Source organism: Acyrthosiphon pisum, chromosome A1 (assembly GCF_005508785.2).
Source record: "Acyrthosiphon pisum isolate AL4f chromosome A1, pea_aphid_22Mar2018_4r6ur, whole genome shotgun sequence".
Taxonomy (NCBI): domain Eukaryota; kingdom Metazoa; phylum Arthropoda; class Insecta; order Hemiptera; family Aphididae; genus Acyrthosiphon; species Acyrthosiphon pisum.
This window is the reverse complement of record NC_042494.1, coordinates 156,913,626-156,939,389: the sequence shown is the minus strand read 5'-3', so window position 1 is coordinate 156,939,389 and position 25,764 is coordinate 156,913,626. Positions and strand designations below refer to the sequence as shown.

Genomic DNA, 25,764 nt, shown 5'->3' with positions numbered 1-25,764 from the left:
AAAATGCTTTGAAACTTGACGAGTGGTAATTTGAAAACCTAATTTAATACTCACGCATAGAGTAGCTCTTCAAAAAATACTACAGTTATTTCTTTGATGTTCTATTGTTCAATACATGGACAAACATGAGAATATCTCCAAGAATACTTATAACAAATTCTATAAGGTACAGCAAATTTTATTATTTTTCAAAATTAATTTTTATAAAGATAATTTTTTTATGTTAGTAAAACAATAGTCTTTTGTTGTTTATAACATTAAATCAAGTACGCACTCTAATATATATGTGTATATTTATAATTTACTATGCGCTATAAAATATCAAATAAATATTATATAATATAGGTACACTTGAGAAAATTTTTTCCAAAAATAGGTACCTAACAGCTAACTATATTATTTGATTTTTGAAAATTATATTTTCAGCCAATACTATGTACCAAACTATACAATAAAAGCTTATGATCCATATGAATTTAGTGTAAATCAAGTTATAATTTTAATAATATTAGTAGGTAGTATTTATCTGAAAAACATATTCTTAATTGTTGAAAACATTAATATCATAGATTCTTAATATGCATTTTATTTCAAATCAAACACAATTGAATAATTAGTACATCAATTGTAGATTTCTTTTCTAGTAGGTATTAGTTAGAGAACATTTTATTTTTGGTAGCTATACGAAGTACGTGTGCGCCGAAAACCGTTTCGATACTACAAATATGACAATGGCCTTAACTATTGTGAGTAGAGTAACTGAGAAAATATTTTCCGAATCGGTTCCGAACGTTAAAACATAATAATAACCAATAAGTCGTCGAACAAAATCAACGTGGCGCCTAGTATACAAATGTACAATGTCATAGTGCACGCGTCGATATTATTTAGATGCCATTGTGTAGTACTAAGATTCGAACCGAGTTTAAATCTATGCACATAATATGTTTATTAAAATGTATAATATACATGGCATATGCCTATACCTACAACCACAGTACGCGCACTTTATAATTTATATATATATGTATATACGTTATATTATATCTTCTCGTATATGGGTGAACGATTGTAGGGATATAAATTCAATTTGCCGGCTCGTTTAACCCCTGAAATTCACGTCTCTCATAGCACTGCCATTACACTGCCAATTATTATAAAGTCACCAAATGGATTCCGCCATCAGTACTAATTACCCGCGGCGACAGTTCCGTTGCGCGACCCGCTGATTGTCTTTCTACCTCCTATATATCATTATTAGGATATCGGTTTCTGTCGTTTCCCTACAGTGCTGCTGCAGCTGGCACTATATTATAATGTCGAGTAGGCCAAAGGAAATTCCGTCAGACCATATCTCCGTAACCCTTTCCGAATTCAATAAATGGGCGGTATTTTTTTTTTTCTACCCGGGAGACTTGATATTTGCAGTAGGCCAACTTTCTGCCCCATACATAATAATTTTAAGTCAGAAGATAATGTAAGAAAGATTTGAAAGATTTTAATTTTGCGAAAATAACTTGGTATAATATGTTTACTGTTTTTATCGTAGTCACTTTTTATGTAAGTCACACGAAATGGAAAATATGAATTTATATTAAAATGTCCTCCTCTAAGGCATCACCCTTCTACAAGTGAATATTACTACGATACGGACGAAGAAATTCGATTTTTATGTGAACATTTAGTGTGTTGTTATAACATTAATTTTTTCCAAAAGCCGGTGATGGACTTAAAAACGCAGCGTCGAACGTTTCGCCGAAAACAAAACGTACCGTACCATGTACCTATACGTACGATTCGAACGTTACATTCGTTTTAACGGCTCTTTGGATGCGTAAAAGCCGTATACCACGATGATTCTCGGTGACAAAGTTTTCAGACTATAAAAAATGGCGTGGCAAAGGCCACTATAAAACGCTTTCGTGTCATACACGGGTTCGCAAGCATTGGGAAAAAAAATGATATTGGTTTTTATGTACGACGACAAAACTCGTCTCATTCGTCACCACTCGCCTCGCCCGCAGCTTGCCACCGTGCTCAAAGGCCACCAACCCTTTTCAGACGAGGCAAAACGCCTTCGCTCCCTCTGGTTTTTATTATACTTACACGCGCATACACATATATATATATTACTTACACGAACAACATTCGTGGCACGTATGTTTACAATTCCACGCGCGCGACACATATCTAAAAACTGCGGTGGCGACACATGCTAATCGCGATCCAATGCGTGGAATTCGCTTGTTTCCTGTTTATTTTACTGATATATTTGTCGGTTGATCTCTTTTTTTTATTCCGCCATTATTAGGTAAAACGCCCGGCGCTATTCAGCATTCGATTATACCTATACCTAAACGAACGCAATAATATGCCGACACCTATATAATATACTAGCTATTATATGTTATTATAATAACATTTTATTGTTCGCACATTTCAGACGCAGAAAAAGAGTTCGTTGTTATAAAGGAGTATGTACTGAAACCTATCTCATATGTATGACTCCGCATGTCTACTTTTTTGGTCCTCGCAGCTCAACGATTACACGAAATAAATTATATATTATTTTCCTGATTCGTCGATTGTCTAATTGAATATGAGAATTGGAAATAATATACGACGTCGCCTGCAGTGGTAGTATTGGTATTTAAAATTTAAAATTCCTATCTGTTACCTGTATCTTGACTGTTTCACCTTTAATTCAAATCTTATAATGAGATGAAATAATTATGTGAATTTGACGTGCGTATAAAGTTGACTAGCTGAAAGTTCTTACAACCACCATAATGATAATAATTTTTTTTTTTGCTAATACTAATGATTTTTAACTGAATTTTCAAAATATTATACCTTGTATTCCAATACCTACCTAGTGGAATACGTATTATAGTAATATATTGGTTTAAGTGATGAGGTTATTCATTATTTTGCTCAAACGTTTTCGGATGATAAAAAATGATCTTATTTACAAATTTTTATTTAAGTTTATTTGTATTATAACCTGTACATCCTTATAAATTTCACCCAATGACCATTGTTACCATAGGCTTGATAAATAAAAAATATATATATATACAGTCATGCAGATTTATTTTAGTATGATTGAATATTGTTTTTCAATCTACTTATCTATCTATAATTAAACAACATAAAAAATTCTACTACATTGTGTAAAACCAAAATTGTTATTAACTTGACCTTAACTTAGCTTAATTGGTAAGAATCGTTAATTTATGTAAAAAAAAATAACGCATCTTGTACAACACATTATTATAACAGCCAAAAGATTTGAATACGATTGTATGATATTTATTATTTTGTTAATTTGAGAAGCAAATTATCTAGCATTTTTAAGGTTTTCAAGTGTATTTTTATTAATTTTGATGCACAAATGAACACTGAGTCTATTGGATATGCTGCTATGTAATAGTCGAGTATTCTGTTCTCTAAAATTATTCATGTACTAGTAATATTAACAACATAGATATTGACTCACAAGTTAATTCTATTATCATTTAATAAAATCAAATTATATTTAATTGTTATACATACATGATACATTTAGTTATAAAACTGGCGGATGTATCCAAAAACAGTTTTAAATACAAAAAATAATAAATATACATTAATGAATAATTTATTAGTAAATGTTCGTATAAAAAATTTAAAAACACTTCAACACGTCATTTCAAATTTTATAAAATACTAAATAAGTTTACTATTTGAGTTTAAAAATTGTTTTTCTATAATATATTGCATTTCAATTTTTGTATAGTAAGTAAAATGGAAGTAAAATATTATAGTACAATAATTTCTGATTTTTATAAATTCTGAGTATTTTTGTGTTTCACATGACACTTTCACAGTTGAACCTATAATATAAACTTTTACATAACATAAATTATCAACAAATACGTCATTTTCAAATTACAATCAATAATACACACACAAAAAAAATTGATTCGTTTAATACAACAAAAACAAAAAACTAAAATTGCCATGGCATAGACGTTTTTAAGTTTTAACTGTTTTGGGTTCAATTACGATCACTCATAAGGGTGGGTCCAAAGAAATTTACCACAAAAACTATATTATAGAGTTGGTTATTTGCGAGTAGATATCTATACCTATATAATATGTCCTTCGGGAAACCGTATACTTGTTACCTAATAATTATTATTGTACGGGCCCTTTTTTATCGATGTCGCAATATTAATGGGACGTGTAGAATGGTGAATGAAATTGGAAAACGAAAATATACGATCTATATAATATAGTACAACTCGTATGTATATACTATGTATTCGCATATCGAATGGAGCCATTATATAGCGTCGAACCTATAAATATATTTATTTTCATCCCCTTGCCTTGCCTTTCCGCTCGAATCGAACGACCTGTTTCTGAAATGATGACAAGGCGACTTGGCTTTAACACACCGGAAGTATCATCCGTCGAGCCGCGGAAGTCATAAACACTGCGCAAGGAGGATTTTCGGCATTACATTGCCACTTTATTTATATATATTTTTTTTCTTCTCCATGTTATTACCGGATAAATCGTTGAACTGTTTTGCGTTCAGCCTTTATGGCGTTCAAATGCGTCGAGTGTGCACTTAAATTGAACTCGATAGTAAGACGTCTCCTCCGACGTGTATTTGGATGGCATAAAATCGGCACGTTAGGCAAGATGTGGTTTTATAATGTGACAGGAGAGTTATACGGTTATCTTTTTATTATTATTATCGTAATATATTATATCTATATTAGACATTTTTTTAAATGTCAAACCTATAGTTTGAGTTTTGAAACCAAAATATAATGAAATAAGTATAAGGCGCTATAAGGCATATTTTACTCTTCCTTTGCCATGTACACCATAATATATCTTACTCTATGATGTACACCCCCCAACTATACTGTATAATATAATTGTATACAATAGTAATGCAGCGCACTTTTCACAACCTGTGGTTAGATCTGATTATCTACAGACAATCAAATTAACATAGGACATATTTTCGCATGCTGGTTTAACTTATAGTTTATGATTGGAAATCTAAATAGAATAACACGTACGGATTTTGGACAACCACTAGATTTCGTTATGTATTATGGTCTCACGCGATTCGTCAATAAAGACAATATTGTGATATTAAATATAAAACAAAATAGGATTTTCCGCAGTGGCTTTTTGAAAAGTCAATTACAGTACCTATATAGATTATATAATAATATAATATTATGATTGTAATAGTATATTATGTGTGTGGGTGATGTACGATGTATCGATAGCTTGCAGTATTATTATCACTATAAAGATACCATAAACACTCGATTATTACCACGATACTTATAATAAGTAATTATATCTTTAATGGGCCTCGCTATGGGCTATTATTTAAGGGGCAACCATTAGGCAATTTCTAATCTTGTCTTAGCCACCCGGGATCTATGAGTTAGGTAGTTGTAAATGATTATTAATGTGAGTGAAATTAAATTCCAGTACCACTCTCATATGGGCATGCATATGTCAAAAATCGATACACGAATTTTACAAATTCTTACATGTTATTGTTTTGACAAAATTAAAGTTAACTAACGTTGTCTGATTCTGATTTTTGAAAAAATATTTGAATCCAGCAGAAAATCGTCTGTAAAAAACACTTTTCGTTTATAATTTTAATTATGATTTGAAAAAATTCATACTTTCAAGTTTTCAAATACAGTTCACAATAATATAAGATTTAATCTTTACAACGTATCCCGTACATTCTATAGACAATTTTCTGGCGAGTTCAATTTTTTTTTTTTTAGAATAGAAATCCGACAACGTCAACTAACTTAAATTTTGTCAAAACTTGAGGTCTTTTGAACTAAGATTAGCGGAAGTACCGAGGCACCTTAACCGCGGTTATCCACCGCTGTAATTTTCCACATGCACCGCCGCCAATCTGTTAATGTTACGACGTCAAATCGTTGGCCATCGCATGGGCGCGGGCGACGGACTTGAGCAAACCGTTTTGTCGGGCAGCGAACGTCCGACCAGCGACGACGGCGCCCGACCACAAAACGACCCACATCGAAGTCTTTTCGACGGCCTTGTCGAAAGCCGGCGGCGCTTTCTTTTCTGCCGCCGCCACCGCTCTTTTGACCGTTCCGCCGTCATCGCCAACTTCGATCCGTCCGGACGACACCGGTTCCGTCGGCTCATCGGCGGACAGACTCTGAGGCGGCGTCGTCTGCCGCCTGCGACCGAACGACCGCCGCCGCCGCCGCCGCCGCTCCGATCCCCAACGGACGATGCCACTGACGCCACTGATCGCCGTCTCCTGCCGGCGGCAGCGCTTGGTTCGCGGCGGTCGTTCGGGCGGCGGTTCTGTGTCCAACCGCGTCAGTATCACGTACTGCCACTTTTCACCTTGCAGTCGATCCGGATCTGCCGGAAACGGTCCGCTGATGATCGGTTTCTTCCTTCTGCTCCTGTATGTGCAATAAGATCAATGAGACACGGTTCGAGAAAACAAGAACGCAATACAATAATTATTACGGTTGTCGGTTTTTCGATGTACCGGTGGAACCTTATTGTATTTTGACCCGTTACATTTCACCCGGGTGGGGGGAGGGTTAAATATTCACGATCGGGATTGTACCGGAGATAAATTTCCCCGGTGGAGTTAAATATCCCTGGTGAAATGTTATACCAGGTATAGGTACACATCTATAAAGCACAAAGATATGGAACGTAACTATATATCTGTTTATATGATGTTAAATTATTGTTAGAAGACCCTTGTAAACGATTAAGTAAACGATCAGACAATATTATGGATTTTTAATTAATTAAAGTTATTACAGTAAAGATCCGTCCCGGAACAAATAGTCGAAACTGTTTGTAGTTGAGTTCCGAACAGGAACAAATTATTTGTTCCGTATATATATACTTAATTCCTATCGCGTATGGTATTTCCTCGGTAATCGCCTCGGGAGCGTCCCCATATCTGACAGAAATATTTTTATACATTTTCTTATGCCGTATTTCATGAAAAATGTATTAATTTAATGGTTTATTAAAATTGTACGAACCAATCATTGGCCACTAAAACATAATATTTAAGGTAGGTACTATTAACTCACTATTGATTAATTAAATGTTTAGCGATTGTTCGTGGCTAAGGTATGTACTAATATAATTTCAGTCAAATATCCCGCTCAATTTGCAGTAGGTATAATATGGTTAGGTGGTAATAATATGGTATTATACGCAACCATTAGGGTTGTCGTTAAAATTGTAGTAAAATATTTTATTTCATTTCTGCTCAGTTTATATATCTATATATGTTGGATTAAAATTATATAACACAAATCTAAGGAACTGAAACATGAAACCGGAGAAGTCGCTCTGCTGTATAGTTACTGCATAATATTGTAGCCTGTATAGATTTCGAGTGTTCCTCGTCAATAACATTGAGTTTGAGTAGAATGATTCAATCATTGTACCTATAGACGAAATACGATTTTGAACGAAGACCGTCTGTCAAGCTAAGTTTCTAGGGATATCTTATTATACTATATATGATAATATTGCTTTTACCTATAGTTTTCTAGAATTTATTTTACTATTAGTAATATACTAAGTAAGTTGAACTAATCTTTGCAAAAAAATGTTTGCGTTTATTAACTTAAAAATAAATAGTTACTCAGTTATCAAAAAATCGATACCAATAATAATCATCATATTATGTTAACAAAATAACAAAATCCATTTTGCCTTAAAAGTTGATGTAACAAAAATATTCCCGTTTACCGATTTTTATTTTAGATTTTCGCGAACATTCAGAAAAGTATAGGGACTTTTTACTTTTGGATCTCCAAACAGAAACAACCATCGCACTTGAAGTCCAAAGCATTTTTTTACCATAAAAAAAAAATGTTTCTTTCAAAACATTTTTTTTTAAATACACATTATTTTAAAACTATAATAATATTATATTAGTAAAAATAATATTTAAAAAGTATAATATTATTTTATTTTTTATATAGTTTATTATTAGGTAATATTATGATGTATCCATTCTAACTTTAACGAAATATATCATACTGACATAAATGTGTCAATGACATTAGTATGTTTGTCACGAAATTATAATTTTTAATCTATAATTCCGTTTTCACATTGGATTAATTTAAAGATATTGAATAGATGTATTCTCATATCATTATTTAGAGATGAATACGTATAGACTAAAGCTAATGAATATAGTGTTCTAAAATCTTAATTGAAAAATAATATTGACATTGTACGAACGTTGTGTTGTCACTATAGTTATCAAAACACGAACGTTCAAGTATAATAATTCAATAATTGTGTATAGGTAATAGGTACGTATGTCTTCTAGTGCCCGAGTATTAAGTAATAATATTGTTATCGTAAAATAATATAATATTATGTGAGTCTTAAGAAAAATACGAATTTACAATATCAATCGTATAATAATAATACAACGTAGACAATACTATATACGCTTCGTAGTGTTTGAAAATGCTTCTGTTGATGTCAATTTGACATCGCGAGTTCATCTCTAACCCCCGATATATTAATATTATCTCTGTCGTCTGTCGTGAAATGTAATATTCGCGTAAAATAATACGATATTTTCCTGAAAATTCCAACCGTCCGTATACTTAGCTACACAGAGACCGTCGTGTCCCAGAGCGTATTCGATTTCATGATGCGAATGACCGACTGGACACATAAAGCACATAATAGTGATGGAGTTTATTATTGCGTCAGTAGGTAGGTATATATATTATACGATACCGCGTCGAGGTTATATTATTATATACCTTTGTAACATTTTAATACATTTTAACAGCTCTGGGAATACCTACCCATATAATATCATGGACAAGGTCCGTGCGTGGTTTTACGTTTATTTTGTGTTTTTTTTTTTTTTTTTTTTTTAATTCCCCAATAAACAGCCCCGGCACAAGATTCCCGCGTAAAGTTTTCCAAACGATCGTCTAATAAAACGCGCAGACGAAAGTTTCGCGGAAAGGTTCGCAGATTTTATTGACTACAGCGCGTCTTATTATATTATATTATGATTTAACGGTGTCGTACGTTGTTTTATGAATTTAATTTTGTCGTTCTCGCCCGACACCCAACGCATTCCGTCCTGTGGACCTGTTCACTGCCTGCTGTCCAAATGTTTCGATATATCACACGAAAGTAGTCCAAAATAGCGAGATATACCACTCTCGCGTAGCACTGGTCGCCGTTTAATAGTGACAAGTATTCTATAAAATAATTCTTTGATTGTTCGTTAGATTTCTTATACGTAGATACCTACATACTACGGAAGCACACAACGATCCAGTTTTTTGTTTTTTTTTTTTTTTTATCTTTTTACTCTATTCGTTATAAATTCAAAGTAATTTTCATCTGTTTCTTTTCACCGAATATTACTGCATGGTATTATCAGTGGCGCAGATCACTTAACTTATACCGTAGGGTAATGCAGTGGATGCTGCTGTGAATCCAAAATTTAATATATTATCGTACACGACTAATGATCGTACAATTAGAATTTATTTTTCTATAATATGTTCGCCTAATCATAAACTATTGTCATAAGACAACGTAGTAAGTTGACTAACATCCATTTCTCAAAATAAAAAGTTACAAGGTACAAGTAGGTACAAATGCAGGGTCACTATAATGGATGGTGTTAAATTTTAAATCAATGATATAATATCATTGTATAAGAAAAACGATTCTGAGCAAAGACGGTCAGTCAGCCTATGATATTACTAAGTATATTTGATGATATTATTGTGAATAAAAATTTTTATATATTTACCTATTTAAATAGAACCTTGTTTTAAATTTTCAATCCTTAACTATACAAGTTGACCATGTTATACATTATTAACCACAAAATAGTTATTAAATTTTAAATATGATAAATTTTGTCAAAATTCCAACCTTAAATGCTTATAAAAAAAAATTGTAGCTATGTATTTTTAATATTTTTCAACTGCCATTTAAGCAATATATCAGGAGCCTAGTATTAAATTTTCACGCTTTTTACCAAACAAATAACATTTTATTGACAATTATAGAAAAAAAAACCAAAATAATTGAAAACTATCAGTGCCCGTAAACAGTTCAAAAAGAGCAAAATATTTTCAAAATATGATGGTGTATAGAAAATGCGAATATAAATATTCAGTAAAATTTTCATATATCTACTGTTATTTGTTTTTGAATTACAACAAAATAACAAAAGCGCTACATAAAAAATCGAGTGAATACCCAATATTGTAAAAATATGAACTTCAAACGTTCATAAAAATTTAATTTAATTTGCTTGTAGACATTTTTTTTTTCGCTAAAGGTAGATAAACTTATGAATAATCTTGTATTACATTTTCAAACCTTAGATTTAAAAATAAAAATTTTTATGAACTCTCAACTCAAAATAATTTGCTAATTTTCGTGATTTTTCCGTGTTTTGTCAAGATCTGAACTTTAAATGCTTATTAAAAAACCGATTTTGCGTAAATATTCTCAATTTTCCTTAATTTTTATGTTGTTTTTCTCGGCACTTTTGAAAACTATTGAGAATTTTAAAATTTAACCTCTCGAAGCACCAACTAGATTCACTTTTCCATCGAACAAGATACTCTTGTAGAAAATCTAAGCATTGTTAGTTTTTACTGCCCCAAACCGTGATGACACATAAAAATAAAAAAATAACAAAAAAATAAATTTAAAAAAAACACACATCATTGAAAAATCAATACATTCATCGCTTCACTCAGAATCTAAAATACTGAATGCATGCTTTATTTAAAGTTTACTATTTTAATAACATTTCATGTGGATTTTTTTTAAAAATTTTTTTAGAATAACAAAATAATACTATCGCCGTATTATTTTTTTTGTATATTGACACAAAATATAATAAATCCTATGAACATTAAATGTGTAGCTCGACGCTTCGTATAATAATTGTATTTATAGTGATTTCTTGTTGAATTTTGTTTCTTCAAGAATATAGATTTTATGATTACATTTAACTCTGTACGTGTTCAATTTTAGATTCCGAGTGACGCTCAGAATCTATTGGTGATTACAATGATGTGTACGTTATTTTTTTTTTTTAGTATGTTCACCATCACGTTTTCGGATATAAAAGTGCTCTAAAAACTTTTCCGAACCAAATTACTCTAAAAAAAAAGTTTTTTTGGTACGTTCGAAAACTTTCTTGACACCCTGTATTGCCCGTATACATTTTAACACATTTTAGTTATAAGTTTATAACAAAGAAATTAATATTTTTCAGATAACGGAACTACTATAAAAAAAATAAAATTCAATGCAAATTTCACTGTTTGTTGTATCACACTGGATACCCTATAAAAAATATGCTTTTAATTCTTTATTATGATTTAAAATTCTGAGCGAACAATGACTAAAGAGGAAAATATTATTATATTGACATTTTTATGGATATCAAACATTTGAAAATCTTCCTATGAATTTTAATATTATGATATGATTTCCTGGTGATACCGTTTTTTAAATACTATATAGGGTATTAAAGGACATTCGTTGCATTAAAATGTTCAACAAATGATATAATTCAACATTGTTTGCACATAGTTGTGAACTGTAACCCGGTCAAAATGTATACGAATATCTACCTTAAACTAGGTGATTATTATAAATGTCTACACTCAATATTTCAGATTTTTAAACGACTTGCTAATTAGTTATAATTATTTATAGTTTGATGTGCAAAGTTGTACCCATATTTTGGGGTACAATGTCACTCTACTCAGCTCATCTAATCTTCAGATACTTATTAAGTTACAACTTCTTAAATATTATGTACTCGTTCAAAATTCGATTTGTATGTATCGAAATTCGAAATACTTCGAAATTATTCTGCTTCAAAATATGACATTAAAATTAATGTTATAATTTAAATAAGTAAAAAACTTAAAAACGATAATTAACAAGTATATTTTTTTTCAAAAATTTTGTCTTTCATTACGTCAAATTTTTTAAAAATAATTATTTTCTAAACATTCTTAACTTTTTGAAATAATTAATGAAGATTTATAATGGATCACCTTGTAGGTGAAGTAAGATATAAATCGTGATGATAATATAATTCCGGGATATTTGTTTACGTTACTATACCAAATATAATTATCCGCTGGTAAACCTCAAAATACCGTCAAATTCTACAATATAATTATTCTCAAAGCTGGACAAGTTAATGATTTTTTTTCAACTCAGTTAAGTTAAATTAATATGCGTCAATAAGAAAAGGTTAAAAATTAAAAGTTAATTGAATTTTTGGTTTCTTAGTTAAATTAATAGATAATAGTAAATACACATTTTTTTTTAGACTTTTTAATAATACATTAATATTTTTTTTATACAATTACTTACGTGCCTCCTTTATATTTTACCAACCCAAAACTAAATTATAGACTATAATGTTTATACTTTATACAATAAGTATTTCCATATAGTGTATATTTCATTTAAATTGTTCGTTTCGAAAGAAAGAACAATACTTACCAATACAATAAGTAAGATTGGAAAAATATAAAAATATAATCTTTAAAATATAATTCACGGTAAATATTTTTCGACATGAAAACGAAATGTAATACAATTAAAAGTTAAATAAATTAACTTTACTTACTTCTTTAAATGAAAAATTAATTAGTTAATTTCACGTTAATCAAAAAATTAAATTAATGAAAATCCAAAAGTAACTAGTTGTTAACGCCCAGCCTTATTAATTCTACATAGTTATATGTACAGACCCAGTAAATATTTCTATAAATCTATAGGTATGCAAATACCTAGGTAATTTGCAACACAAATAAACATTTATTCCCTTCATTTTTGTCTACAGAAATATAATATTTAACTTACTTATTGTGTTTGGTCTTTTTTTTTTCACTCCTCTTGTGTTTGTCTGAATAACGCGTCCACTGAAAACATATTAATAGTAATATTATGACATTTGAACGCACATGAATGAGAATCAGCCAATTGAATTCATATAGTTCTATTTTTCACGGAACAATAATTTACCTAACTTCAATTAGTGTATCTAATTAATATATTATATTATCTATAATTGATTAACATAATATTACAGGCATTATTATTTATTACTATTTGATAAATATAATTTTGTCACCGACATATTATTATATTTAGCTCATACTTGTATAATGTATGATTTGTAATGTGAATTAATACGCAATACATATTAATAATACCTGTGCAAAAATATCTGAAACTGACACGTCGAACACCATAAGTCATGATAATAATAATAATAAGTAAAATTATACATAGGATTAAAATACGGTAGTTTAGTACTATTATTTCGACAGAATATTTTCGTTATTACCATTACGTTCTACACTTCTACACATAATAATATGTAATATGGATAATGTCATAACAATATATCGCATATTATATTGTTACACGAATGCATTAATATCACTTGACCTTAGATTATGCGTCATTAGGAATCTAAGCGGGAGATTAATTATTTTTTTTTGGCAGATGTTCCATATTAAATAATCGCACCAAGGGGTTTACGATAAAAAAAAAAAAAAAAAAACCGTACATTTTATTAAAATATAATATCATACAATGTGATATACATACGTGTATATTTTATGCGCGTAACATCGGAGAAGTTTCTTTTAATGGAAATTCACATTCAAGAGTCTGCCTATAAAGATTCAAGGTTTTTCGTATCTATTCATCACCAAAAATCGGTAATACTAATTTTTTGTATTCTTGTAAAATTTCATACAAGCGTAACCGATTTGAATAATTTAACACGACGTAAATAATTTGTGAACACACAATAATGACGATAATAATATACCCATTCATTTTCAAACACATTTTTCGCTCGCTATTTTTCAAAATGAAAATATTATACAATTATTTATATGATAATGAAATAAAATAATATTAAAAAACTGATTTACACATATTTTAATTAAACGCGTGGAATGCACTATCGCTTATTGATATTATATTATTATAATTCATAGTATAATATGAATATCATAAATCGTTAATAAAATGTAAACTAAATTTATATTCATGGCATTTATTAACTTATTAAAGCTTGTATTTTGTGTTACCGTGTAGGTGTAATTTACATTTTTTGAAATTTAATTGACTCCCTTAATTGAACGCCTCTTTTACCAGTTACAATTATTTATTTGTTATAATACCTGTTAGAACTTTTAATTAGGATTCCTTCCTACATATATTAAAGGTCAAAACTAGTTACATTTTACTATTATGGCTCGATAATTTCATAATTTATTAATAACATATTTAGTATTATTATTAATATGGTTAAAAAAATATTACACTTATATCCTATATTCGAAAAACTTAGGTATAGTTACAATTTACGATATCCGAATTTACATTAATATTGTCAACTCTAGAAATGAATTGTTGATCAAGTCTGAATGACGTTAAATAATTTAACATATTTTATTTAGGGAAAAAAACACATACCTACGTCCTACAAGTGTAAATTGATTATTAAAATAGATACGTTTATTTATCATTTTTTTTTTCATTTATTAAAGCATAGGCGTCTGAGGCCATTGACTGCAACGACTTTATAAAGATTCAAATTTTATCTTAAATTACCAATTTATTATTATTTCGAACCCATTTTCAAGACCATAACATATTTTTAATGGTTAAATAATTAAAAATATCTTTATCATAAACAGTTGTTCAAGTTCTTCTTACAATACAGTAAAATGTTCAGATTTATCATTATGCTTTTGTAAGAGCACGAACAATAATATTCGTTCAGGTTTATTTAACTACTTACATTTTTTTTTTCATATATCACGATGAGATTTGTCAAAGTACCTATAGATATCATTATTCGTATTTTTACTTCATAAAGTATATTGTACTTAATATTTATTGATAAAAATAATTAAAAATTGTATTTCCACTCATTATGTTAAGTTAATTAGTATAACTATAATCTAGTAGAAAAATAGATTATTGAGTAAATCTAATAAAAAATAGATTATGTAGGTAGTCTTAAGATTATTTAAAATCCACAGTTCGTATACATATCCACCATATAGGTAATTATTAAATAATTTAGGTACATAATAGACAAGGAATAATAAAAATCCAAGTACATTTTGACCAGTTAATTTTAGATGAATTATTCACAGTTCATAATGTTTAAATTAGTATTGATATTTGTTATCGTGTATCTAATCGACATTTTAAACTAACTATCTATATTTACAAAACTAAGTAAAATTAAAAATATATATCTTTAATGGTAGATTTATGTAAATTGATGGTGTGTAATTAATTGTATTTACTAAATAGTAGGTATGTGTATTAGAAATAATAATATAACGTCGTCTATAAATATTTATATAAAATTCAACATATTATCAACAGTGATTATAGCTGAACAAATTCGTATGAAAAATAAACTAACTCATATTAAGATGGTTATAATATATTCAACTACATGATTAAATTACTTGGATAGTGCGATATTATAATACAATGAATAACAATAGGTACCATTTTTAATTATGTTTTAAAATCTACAACTACACGATGTTAGATATCCATTTGTTATGATAAAATCAATTATAAATCGTATTGTCTACATTGGCCTGTATTGGTAGGTATTTAAATACTTTGCGGCTTTAACTTATTCATAACGCAACGAATTAATCGTTTTTTCATTAAATTTTTTTTTAAAAAGCATACAGACTCTCGTCGTATTGTTAACAATGCAAGCCAACCCTGAGTGTATTTTACCTGTTTAGAGTAATTGAAAACTATCTTCCGGTACAACCCGTCGAACCCCCGTCGTACAGCCCGCGTCGGTCTTTCGTCTCCTCTACTCCTGCACAGACCGCTGCCCATCTCGAACGGAGAACTGTGCGAGAAATTAACAACAACTACCGGTGCTCCGGACCGCGCGCCGACCGTCGTCGGCGGGTGAATAATAATAATAATAATAATTATAATTATTATTATTATTATTATTGTTTTCTCGAGAATATATTATATTAGGTACCTATGTAATATTCAATACTATATAGAGCTATACATAATATTGTTCTACGTATTACAATCTATTGCTATCACGCATTATCAGTCTGCGAGAGTGCGGCGGACTTCCGAGACGACGCGCGTATTACATAAAGAGACGAACAACAATATTATAGTGAACAACGACCACAACATTTACCGACGACCGAACGGATAATGCGGCGGTTGCACACGATCTGATAATATTTAATATTGTTATATTATTACGTAAGTTATACGCATATTATGCGTGCCGTCTCCCACCTTTTGTTTACCACGCCGCGCCGTCACCGCAACCGCGGTCTCTCGATGGCGTATCGTGGTACTATACGGTATATGCGCACCGGGATGCTGTTTTATTTATTTAATACCTACTAATAATTTATATATATCTTTTCCCCTTATTAATTTTTCTCGAGTACTCCTCTCGTACGCAAACATACGTACGTCGTCGACATTCGTCTGTATAGACGTCGACCGCATTATTATATGTGTCTCTACGTCGTGAGCTTACCGGGACACAGTCGTAATGAATAAACATGATGCGATGACCGACCATAACGCGGACGTGATTCAGACCGCGATTTCGGTAACACCCCCACCCCCCCTCTTCGACCGCCCTTAATTATATATATATTATATGTTTGTGTGCGTGCTGGGTGCTGAATGCGGTGCTCTCTTCAAATGTCCGTCCGAATTTAAACGAATTACGATGTCCCCCCCCCCGACGACCGTACACGATGCGCGTTGTAAATTGGAATGTGTGTGCGTACATGTTTGCTAGGGTATAAAATCGATGTCTCCGCGACTATATACGTGTACATATATTTTGTATTGAATTCAAGAGTTTCCGTCAACAATTGCGCGCGAATAAATCAATTTAAAGGATTCAATTGAAAAGAAAAACTCTACGCTCCACGGTGTTCCTTTTTTCCGATCACAGATGAAATTACTGCAAGTTTTTCCGCTCGATATATTATAATATATGCGGTTATACATTTACAATGTATTATTATATCCAGTGAAACTTCCATAAAACGAAGTCTCATGGGGAACAAAAAAAATTTGTAATATATAGTTGAATAGAATTTACCCACCATCAACAATGAAGGTCATGTTTCTGAAAAATAATTAGTTAAATTTGAAGTTCGTTATATGGAAGTTAAAGAAACTAACTTTAGATTTTTGTTACCAGCACTCTTTTATTTTGTTAAGAGATACAAAATAATTTTAATTTTAATTTTAATTTTTTTTTTATGTTGTTGATTCTGTAAAAAATTAGAGTTCACGTGCCGCATAAGGATGAAAAATAACCAAATAGGAAATTTTTTTGTTTTTTGAACTTAAGTCAAAAACTGTAACACTGCATAAAAATATATCTTACCTTAAGGATCATTTTTAAACCTGTTATTTTCTATAAAAATAGTATCTACAACTTTTTCATAAATTAATTTTATTACGAAAAAAATAGGTAATAAAATACAAAATATTTATCTATATATAGAATAAATAATTTTTTATGGTTATTTTATTACATTTATCGAATGGATAAAGTTATCATGTAATTGTTTAGTATATAAATTGATTAAACTGTTTAAATTTATATTTATATTTATATTTTAATTTCCTAAAATTAAGATTATGAGTGAAAATCACATTTCATTATACTATTTGAGACTTTTAGTTAATACTTCTCAAAATAAGAATATGCTGTGAGTTCATTTCGAATATTATTTTTTTGGCTCTATAAATGGTTGGACCATCCTAATATATATATATATAATATATAGGCTGTGTTAAGTAATACATTTATATAATTATTGTCGCTAATAATATATTTAATGTTCATTGAAAGGATAAATATGAAATATCTATTACACTTGTAGTCGAACATCGTCATTATTCATAAACATTACTTAAGTTGAGAATCGTGTAAGAATGACAGTTATTGTCATTATTTGTTGTCAGAGAAATGAAGTTTATAAATTGCAACCAATAGTTTTTAGCGATTTTCGAAAAAACATACCGTTTTAAGAACGTTCAACAGTATTACGTAATAGTCAATAATATTATATATTTTACAATGAATCGATACCATTATTAATTATTTTTACTTATGAGCTATGTTAGGTATATATTTCATTTTTAATTGTATAAATTGTCAAAACGTTGAGCTTTAGCCCATTATCGGAAATATAAAATATATAATAATTCCAAAGCGCATACAAATTGCGTTTTAGTTTCCCGAACGAAAATTATGAAAATTATATAAACGTGAAAATTGAAATTCCCCTGGCCCGTAGCGCAAACCTCTGACAGGGCAATAACTTATACGAGAAACCGGACTTCCGGGTGCGCCTGACCGCGGTTTCATCGAGCCTCAACTCGTAATTTATTGGCAAATTTCTGCGAAATGACGCCAAAAACACACCAAAATAAAAAAGATGAAATTACTTGAATTTCATTAACATGCAGACCAGTAACAATTGATTACAAAAAAAAAAAACCTCTTATGAATTATTCAAAGCAGCAAACAAAATTGGAAATGCCAGCTTTTTTTCCATTTTTATTTCTCGTCTCTTTATGCCATCTCGTCCTGGCGAGCACCTTTTTGTTGGCTTCTACCGTGGTACAAAGGAGAGGGACGAAAGGGGATACACTGTCAGATTAAATCATATAAGCGCCCTTTTCGATCCGACAGCTGCTTGAACTTATGGGGAAGGATTCGTGTATTTGAAAATTACATTAAGAAAACATTGATGAAAATGTGAAAACTTGTAGCTGAAAATATTTTTAAAGTCGAATTCGGGAATGAGACTAGTATACTGTCTGTACTTGATACACTAAACACATATGCATATCCTTCAGATAAAAAAGTTATTTTTCATAATTGTACGTCCAAATTATTAAAATTAAAACCTCCCGACCACATTTTCATGAAAACTTTCTCGACAAAATATTATGTATGTAGGTGATTATGTTTTTATACTTCAACTTTCTTCAAAAGTCAATATAAACTGAAGTTTAAAGAAACTTAAAGATGTAGTTTATTACAAATTTAAGTATTTTAACATAAAAAAGTTGTTTGCTTAATATTTAAAAGTGACAAGTACTTACATATTTATTTTCTTTTGAGAATATGCTAATATATATTTATTTATGTTAATAAAATCATTATTGCAAAATATTAATTTTGTTTACTGTAATTACAAAAAATCCAAAACCATGTGAAAAAAATAATTATTCGTTTCAATGAATAATAGCCAATAGTCACTAAATTAAATTTGATACCTATTGAATTCCGAAACGAAGAGAACACAATTATATATTATATATAATATACATATATAGCATTACTAATTTTTAAGTATGCATTAATAGTAATTATAAACCCATATTATTATTAAAAATGTCTACCTATATTACACTGTCTATAGAATATTGAAAGTAATTTTTATGTATTGCACACAATTTGTTCGAACAATCCAATTACACCTTAATATATACACAGTTTATTACATTATTTTAGTGTATATATTTCCAATTAGTAAAATATAATTCGTACAGTAGAACTTTTTTTTACAATGGCATGAAAATCATTATGGCATCATTATGTACAAACCGTAAAAACAAAAAGAAAAGTGGTCACAATAAATGAAATGTTGCGAACAAACATATTACCTAGTATGTATCAATGCAACACAAAATCCTGGAACTTTTATAAACATTTTAATATAGTAGCATAAAACATGACACTTCTTCCCAAGCCCTCACGTGTAACAAACATCATATTTAATTCGAATTCGGAAAAAGTAAAATATTTTCCACTAAAACTGTTACCCACATCGCCCAGATGTTAATTTCAAACACATGATATGAAAATATAAAATATTATATTATATTATACTATACAATAGCATCGCCATAATACTGTGTAATCTCTAAAATTGTACAAAAGTGCAGATCAACTGGCTATTAGAATATTATGATTCGTTTAAAAAATGTCGGAGTTTATTGCAATACAAATAAGGGTGAAAAATCTTATTCGATGAATACATTTCTGATCAAAAATAAAACGTTAGGTACACAATAATGATTCATCGAGTAATAAATAATTACCAATTACCCAACATCCAACCACCATCCGACCACCAAATTTTAAATGTGTTGCTGAAACAATTCATTAATTCTAGCCACCACTGGTTACCTCGTACCTACATGGCTACATATTAATGTTAGATAATAAGAACAGAAGTAATAAATAATAATAAATCAAACAAGAAATTATGATTAAGAAATTAAATTAATATTGGACAACTTCGTAATCCTGTACAAATGATTATTTCTTAACAACGAAGACATTTCAAACCGATGGGGACAGCAAAAGTTCTAAGAAGTGACAAGAAATTGACATTGCCCGATAATAACAGAGAGTCTAAGTCAGAATTAATAATTTTAGATTCTGAGCGGAGCAATGAATCTATTGGTTTTACAATGATCTGTGTTTTTTTTTTTGTGTCTGTGTACACAATTAGTTGTCGAAATAATACTTCCATTTTCAACTTCAGTATCTTGTTCAACGGAAAAGTTAATCTAGCTGGTAGTTCCCAATAGTTTTCAAAAGCGCCCGGAAAAATAAAATAAAAATTAAGGAAACACGTGAATTTTTACGGAAAATCGGTTTTTGACAAAATCGATTTTGGCTTTTGGCGTTACTCTAAAACAAATGATCATAAGTACATGACATTTTCGCTGAATGTTTGTATCAGCTTTTTCTTTACATAAAAACATTTTCAAAATATTTTGACTTGTTTTGAGCTGATATACTCAGTTTCCAATTTTTTTAGGTTTTTTTTTTATTAATGCCAATAAAACTTTATTTATTGTGTAAAAAAGCTTGCAAATTTAATACAAAGCTCCTACTTTATAGTTACAATGATTTTTAAAAAATATTAAAAATCCTTGGTCACAGTTTTTTTTTTTTTTTATAAGTATTTAAATAGTTACCAAACGAAAATTAGCAAATTATTTTGAGTTAAGAATTCATAAAATGTTTTCTTTTTAAATCTAAGATTTGAAAATGTAATACAAGATTATTCATAAGTTTGTCTACCTTTATCAAAAAAAAAAAATGTCCACAAGCAAATCAAATTACATTTTTATGAGCGATTGAAGTTCATATGTAGCTCCATATAAGTTTTTCATGTAGCGATTTTGTTATTTTGTCGTAATTCAAAAACGAATAAAAATAGATACATAAAAATTTCACTGAATATTTATATTCTCATTTTCTTTACACCATCATATTTTGAAAATATTTTGACTCTTTTTGAGCTGTTTACGGGCATTGTTAGTTTTCAATTATTTTAGTTTTTTTTTCTATAAATATCAATAAAATTTTATTTGTTGTGTAAAAAAGCATGAAAATTTAATACAAGGCTCCTGATATATTGCTTAAGTGGCAGTTGAAAAATATTAAAAATACATACCTAGCTAAAATAAATTACTACACTAAAATTACTTTATTCACAATTATAATATCATCAAATATACTTAGTAATACCATAGGCTGACTGACCTTCTTCGCTCAGAATTATTTTTCTTATACAATGATATTAAATTCAAATTTAATACCATCCGTTATACAATGACCAACTTGAAACCTACTATACACCAGAGCGACAACCACTTACCTACCTTTTTTTAAAATTAAATTTGTTCGTTTGAGGACACGAAAACCGATCGAGTAATCATATGGAGGGCATTCAATTTTTAAAACAAATTCACAGAACTTGGGATATTTCCGCTTGAACACATTCAAGCTGAAGCAAGTTCCAATATATACGCTGTAGGTACACTAGACGCTTTTTCCGTGTTGTGTCTGCTCATTTAGTAAATTATAAATGTTGAAGCAACAAAATTAGTTGATTTCATTAAAAAATATATATACAGTGACCGTTTGCTCTGATTATTACATTTAAAAAAACATATTCAACCAAAGAAAACGTTCAAACGTTTTACACTCATACTACGTATAATATATTATATTGTGTTAGAAAAATGGCATTCGCGGAATTACAGATAGGGAAAAAAATCCGGTATTTTTCAAAACTCTTTTCCGTCGTTTGTCACACGATACCGTAATTGCCACGCTCTAACTACAAACATTTGCGAAATAAATCGCCTAACGATGTGTTATTAGGCAGGTAGGTACGTATACAACGTAAACGAATCAGAAGCGTTAACTCGGCGTACACACATAAACTCCAAATCCAACCTTATATCATCGGTACGCCGATGACTGCATGATATAATATAATATATTGTCGCAGTCGACTGCAGCGGCTGTATATTATACGTATAGGTATGCACCCCGTCCTCACGTCATAATAATATATAGGTGCGATTCGTGTACCCCCTCCCCACCCCCCTAACAGCATTATATTATTATAATATTGTCGGGTCGATTTGTTTGCGGTTTTTTTTTTTCTTTCACCGCGAGAGTGTCTGTCGGAAGACGACCGCGACGTGTCACCGCCGCGTGTCGTAAGACTACATTATAATATAACGCACATGTATGTGTGACGGAGACGTCGGTGGGTATACGAATAATTGGCGTCGGATTTACAGCGGCCGACGATAATGCCGCCGACTGCAGTAACGAAATCTCGCGACGCGATTTGCCACGTTCGTACGCCGATATAGGGGAGAGGGGCGGGTGTCGGCCGGATGATAATAATATAGACGCTGCAGCGGAAAGAACAGACTTCGAACGTGTAGGTACTCGACGAACGAGTGTATAAGCCTCCCATTCCTTACGGCTGTATCCCGGCGGATTAACAAGTTTTCCGATCTCCTACAGTCATCATCTATTATTCCCGCACGACTCTCTCTCGTTTCGTTCTATTGTCGTCTCGTCCAACTCCGTCAATATCAAACACTACAATACTACATATACATATACATATAATATATGTGTGTGTGTGTTACCGTCGAAGAGATGTAGATTAGGTAATAACGTAAATGCCTACCATAAATTCCCGACATTAGTTGTAGCCGATATCGTCAATGCCTATATTATTATGACGACATGGGCAAGGTTGTAAAATTCAAATATTTCGATAATGCACATTTACGACTAAGGCTAGGAAATTACCTTAACGTCTAACTAGGGATCAAAATTTCCGAAAAAAATTGGTTTTTTTACTGAAAAAAATTGAAAAATTGAATGAAAAAAATGTTTTTTTTTAAAGAACTGAAAAAGTAATGTATCGTGGAAACAATCTAATAAATAATGATAGTTAATAATCATATTACATACATATTATATATACCATACCTAACTTAAAGTCTGTAGTGGATAAATCTAGAGGATTCTATACTTGATTTATAAATAATTATAATTCGTAATATCAACTACTAAAGTACTAACTATTAACTATATAATATATCTCTTATTGTTTATTAATATTATTTTATATTTAAATATATAATATTTAATATATTTTATTACCAATTCACTAAGTTTGAAAATATAAAAACTATCAAATAGTTACTAGTCATCACTCATCACTCACCAGTCACAGTAATATAATTAATTACCCTATCAGCCAGTTAATATAATACTTTATTAGTTATTACAAATATAAATGAACAATAAGTATGCAATTTTTAAAATTTAAAAATATAGGGGATTTATTTTCGGGGAAATACACTCTCCCATATAAATACCAATTCGATATGGAACTACGTTATTTTTAGAATAAATATTGAAATATCCGTATTAATATTTTTAAATTTTAATACAATAATACATTAATAACGACAATTTGTATTGGCAAATGTGAAATGACAATGACAGGTTTCCTTATCTATTTTTTAAAATGGTTTTTTTTACATAGATTATTTTAATTTTTAAGCGTAAATAAATTTTTTAATTTTCGTAAACTTCGGTTTTTTCGGAAATGTATTATTTCAATATTCTCCAATTTTTCCGCGTTTTCCGAGGCTCTGAGAAAAACCCGTTTTTTCCGAAATTTTCCCGAATTTTCAGCAAAATATAAATCGATCACTCGGTATACTACGGCACACAGCCGGTATGTGCGTACATGCCTATACTATGCCTATTTGACTCGCCATATATTAAGTTTAACAACACTTGCAGTTTAGTTGTACCTATAGTAGTAGTAGACAGCGTGTTTTCGTGTTTCCCATCGTAAACGTCTTGTTTTCAAAGTCAGTTTATAAGGTCCTACATATTTATATATTACATTATATATTATATTACCTATATGCAATATGCATACTTATATGTCTATGTATCGTACACTCGTGTTCGGCAGATTAAAGTTTCAGAAACACATAATATTGTAGTTTGCATTCAGCGCTGGTTGTATCGATACGTTGAAAGATGACACTTATTGGTGTTGGACGTATTTTAACTTGAAACTCGACACAATACGATTATATACTGTGTCGTACAATAATTAAATTCAATATTATTTTGCACTTTTTTTTATCGTTTCCTCGATCCTATAGTTCGGGGGTTGCTCGTGTTGTTACGCGCATAGATTTCTGAATTTCTCGAATGGCGTTGACGTTTTTCAGCGATCAATCTGCCGTATCGGCTGTTGAAACTTTCGATAACTTTTCGAATTTAAATCTCTTTGCAAAACTTTTTTCAAGAATATAATCGAATAAGATTTTAATTATCGTTCCTCGATGACTGCGATATTTACTCTGCTGCAGCGCTGAACAATAAATAACTGCTGGCCGTGTATAATACTATATGTATATAGCCGAGCACAACTTCCAACTGCTGCGCAGCCGCACACGACGACCGATCGAAAACCGTGTAACGACAAGTTTGTTCGGATTTTTTTTTCGATTTATACAGAGCACGCGAGTGTGTATAAAACGGTTGCGCGAGGATAAAAAATCCGAAAAACATTTCGATGCGTCCTTTGGGTAGGAATAAAGAAACGAAAAACAATTCCCTGAGGGACCGTAGTCCACTTCCGCCGTCGCACCGCAAATCGTCACGCAGTCTGAGCATTAAGTCGACCGTCGTCGCCGCGTAGGTATACCTGCAGCGCACCGAATTTCTTATCCTCGTTATTAATAATAATAATAGTAATAATAATAATAATCCTAGTGACAATACACCGTGCTGACCGTGACTTACCGGTGGGCATAAAACACGAGTGTGAGTAATGGTCCTTCGGGTCTCCCAGGACGTCGTCGTCGTCCAATTAGCGCGGTGGCGATGGATGATACCTCTATAATATAGGTACCTACCTACTGTTATTAATTTAGATGACTGGACATTTGAAACGGCGGCGGACAATGGTCGAGTCTTGGTCCAGGACAAACGACGGGATATTATATTATGCGAATGTTTCAAACGTCGCAGCCGTTCCCGAGAAAATTGTTTTGCCCGATCCGATGTGAATAGCCAATATTAATATAGTCACATAATAATAATTATGACGTGCCGCGTGCCGCAGCACAGTATGACTGCGACGTCTTGAAATAATAAATTGTACTCTAGCGTAATGCTGCCGTACCTAAGGAAATTCGGTCCGTGGAAAT

At 30.6% G+C, this 25,764-nt stretch overlaps 1 protein-coding gene across 2 annotated transcripts; it reads right to left on the bottom strand.

Annotated features, from left to right (window-relative positions):
• Positions 1–4,210: 4,210 nt before the first annotated feature.
• On the bottom strand, positions 4,211–16,357 carry LOC100574342. 2 transcript variants are annotated; one of them, XM_003245696.4, is made up of 3 exons: positions 15,898–16,357; positions 12,967–13,025; positions 4,211–6,485 (listed from the first exon to the last, which is right to left on the bottom strand). In XM_003245696.4, the coding sequence occupies exons 1-3, from the start codon at positions 16,003–16,005 to the stop codon at positions 5,966–5,968; spliced, it is 687 nt and encodes a 228-aa protein (XP_003245744.1). In that variant the 5' UTR covers positions 16,006–16,357; the 3' UTR covers positions 4,211–5,965. The 2 variants fall into 2 exon arrangements, with proteins under 2 accessions (XP_003245744.1, XP_016661385.1); XM_016805896.2 differs by lacking the exon at positions 15,898–16,357 and adding an exon at positions 13,320–13,493.
• Positions 16,358–25,764: the final 9,407 nt, after the last annotated feature.

Coding starts and splice junctions, on each gene's coding strand:
- LOC100574342 (XM_003245696.4), bottom strand. CDS start 16,005: ATGGGCAGCGGTCTGTGCAGGAGTAGAGGAGACGAAAGACCGACGCGG. Junction 13,026..15,897: donor TTTTCAATTACTCTAAACAG/GTAAAATACACT, acceptor ATATGTTTTCAG/TGGACGCGTTATTCAGACAA. Junction 6,486..12,966: donor AAAAAGACCAAACACAATAA/GTAAGTTAAATA, acceptor TTGCACATACAG/GAGCAGAAGGAAGAAACCGA.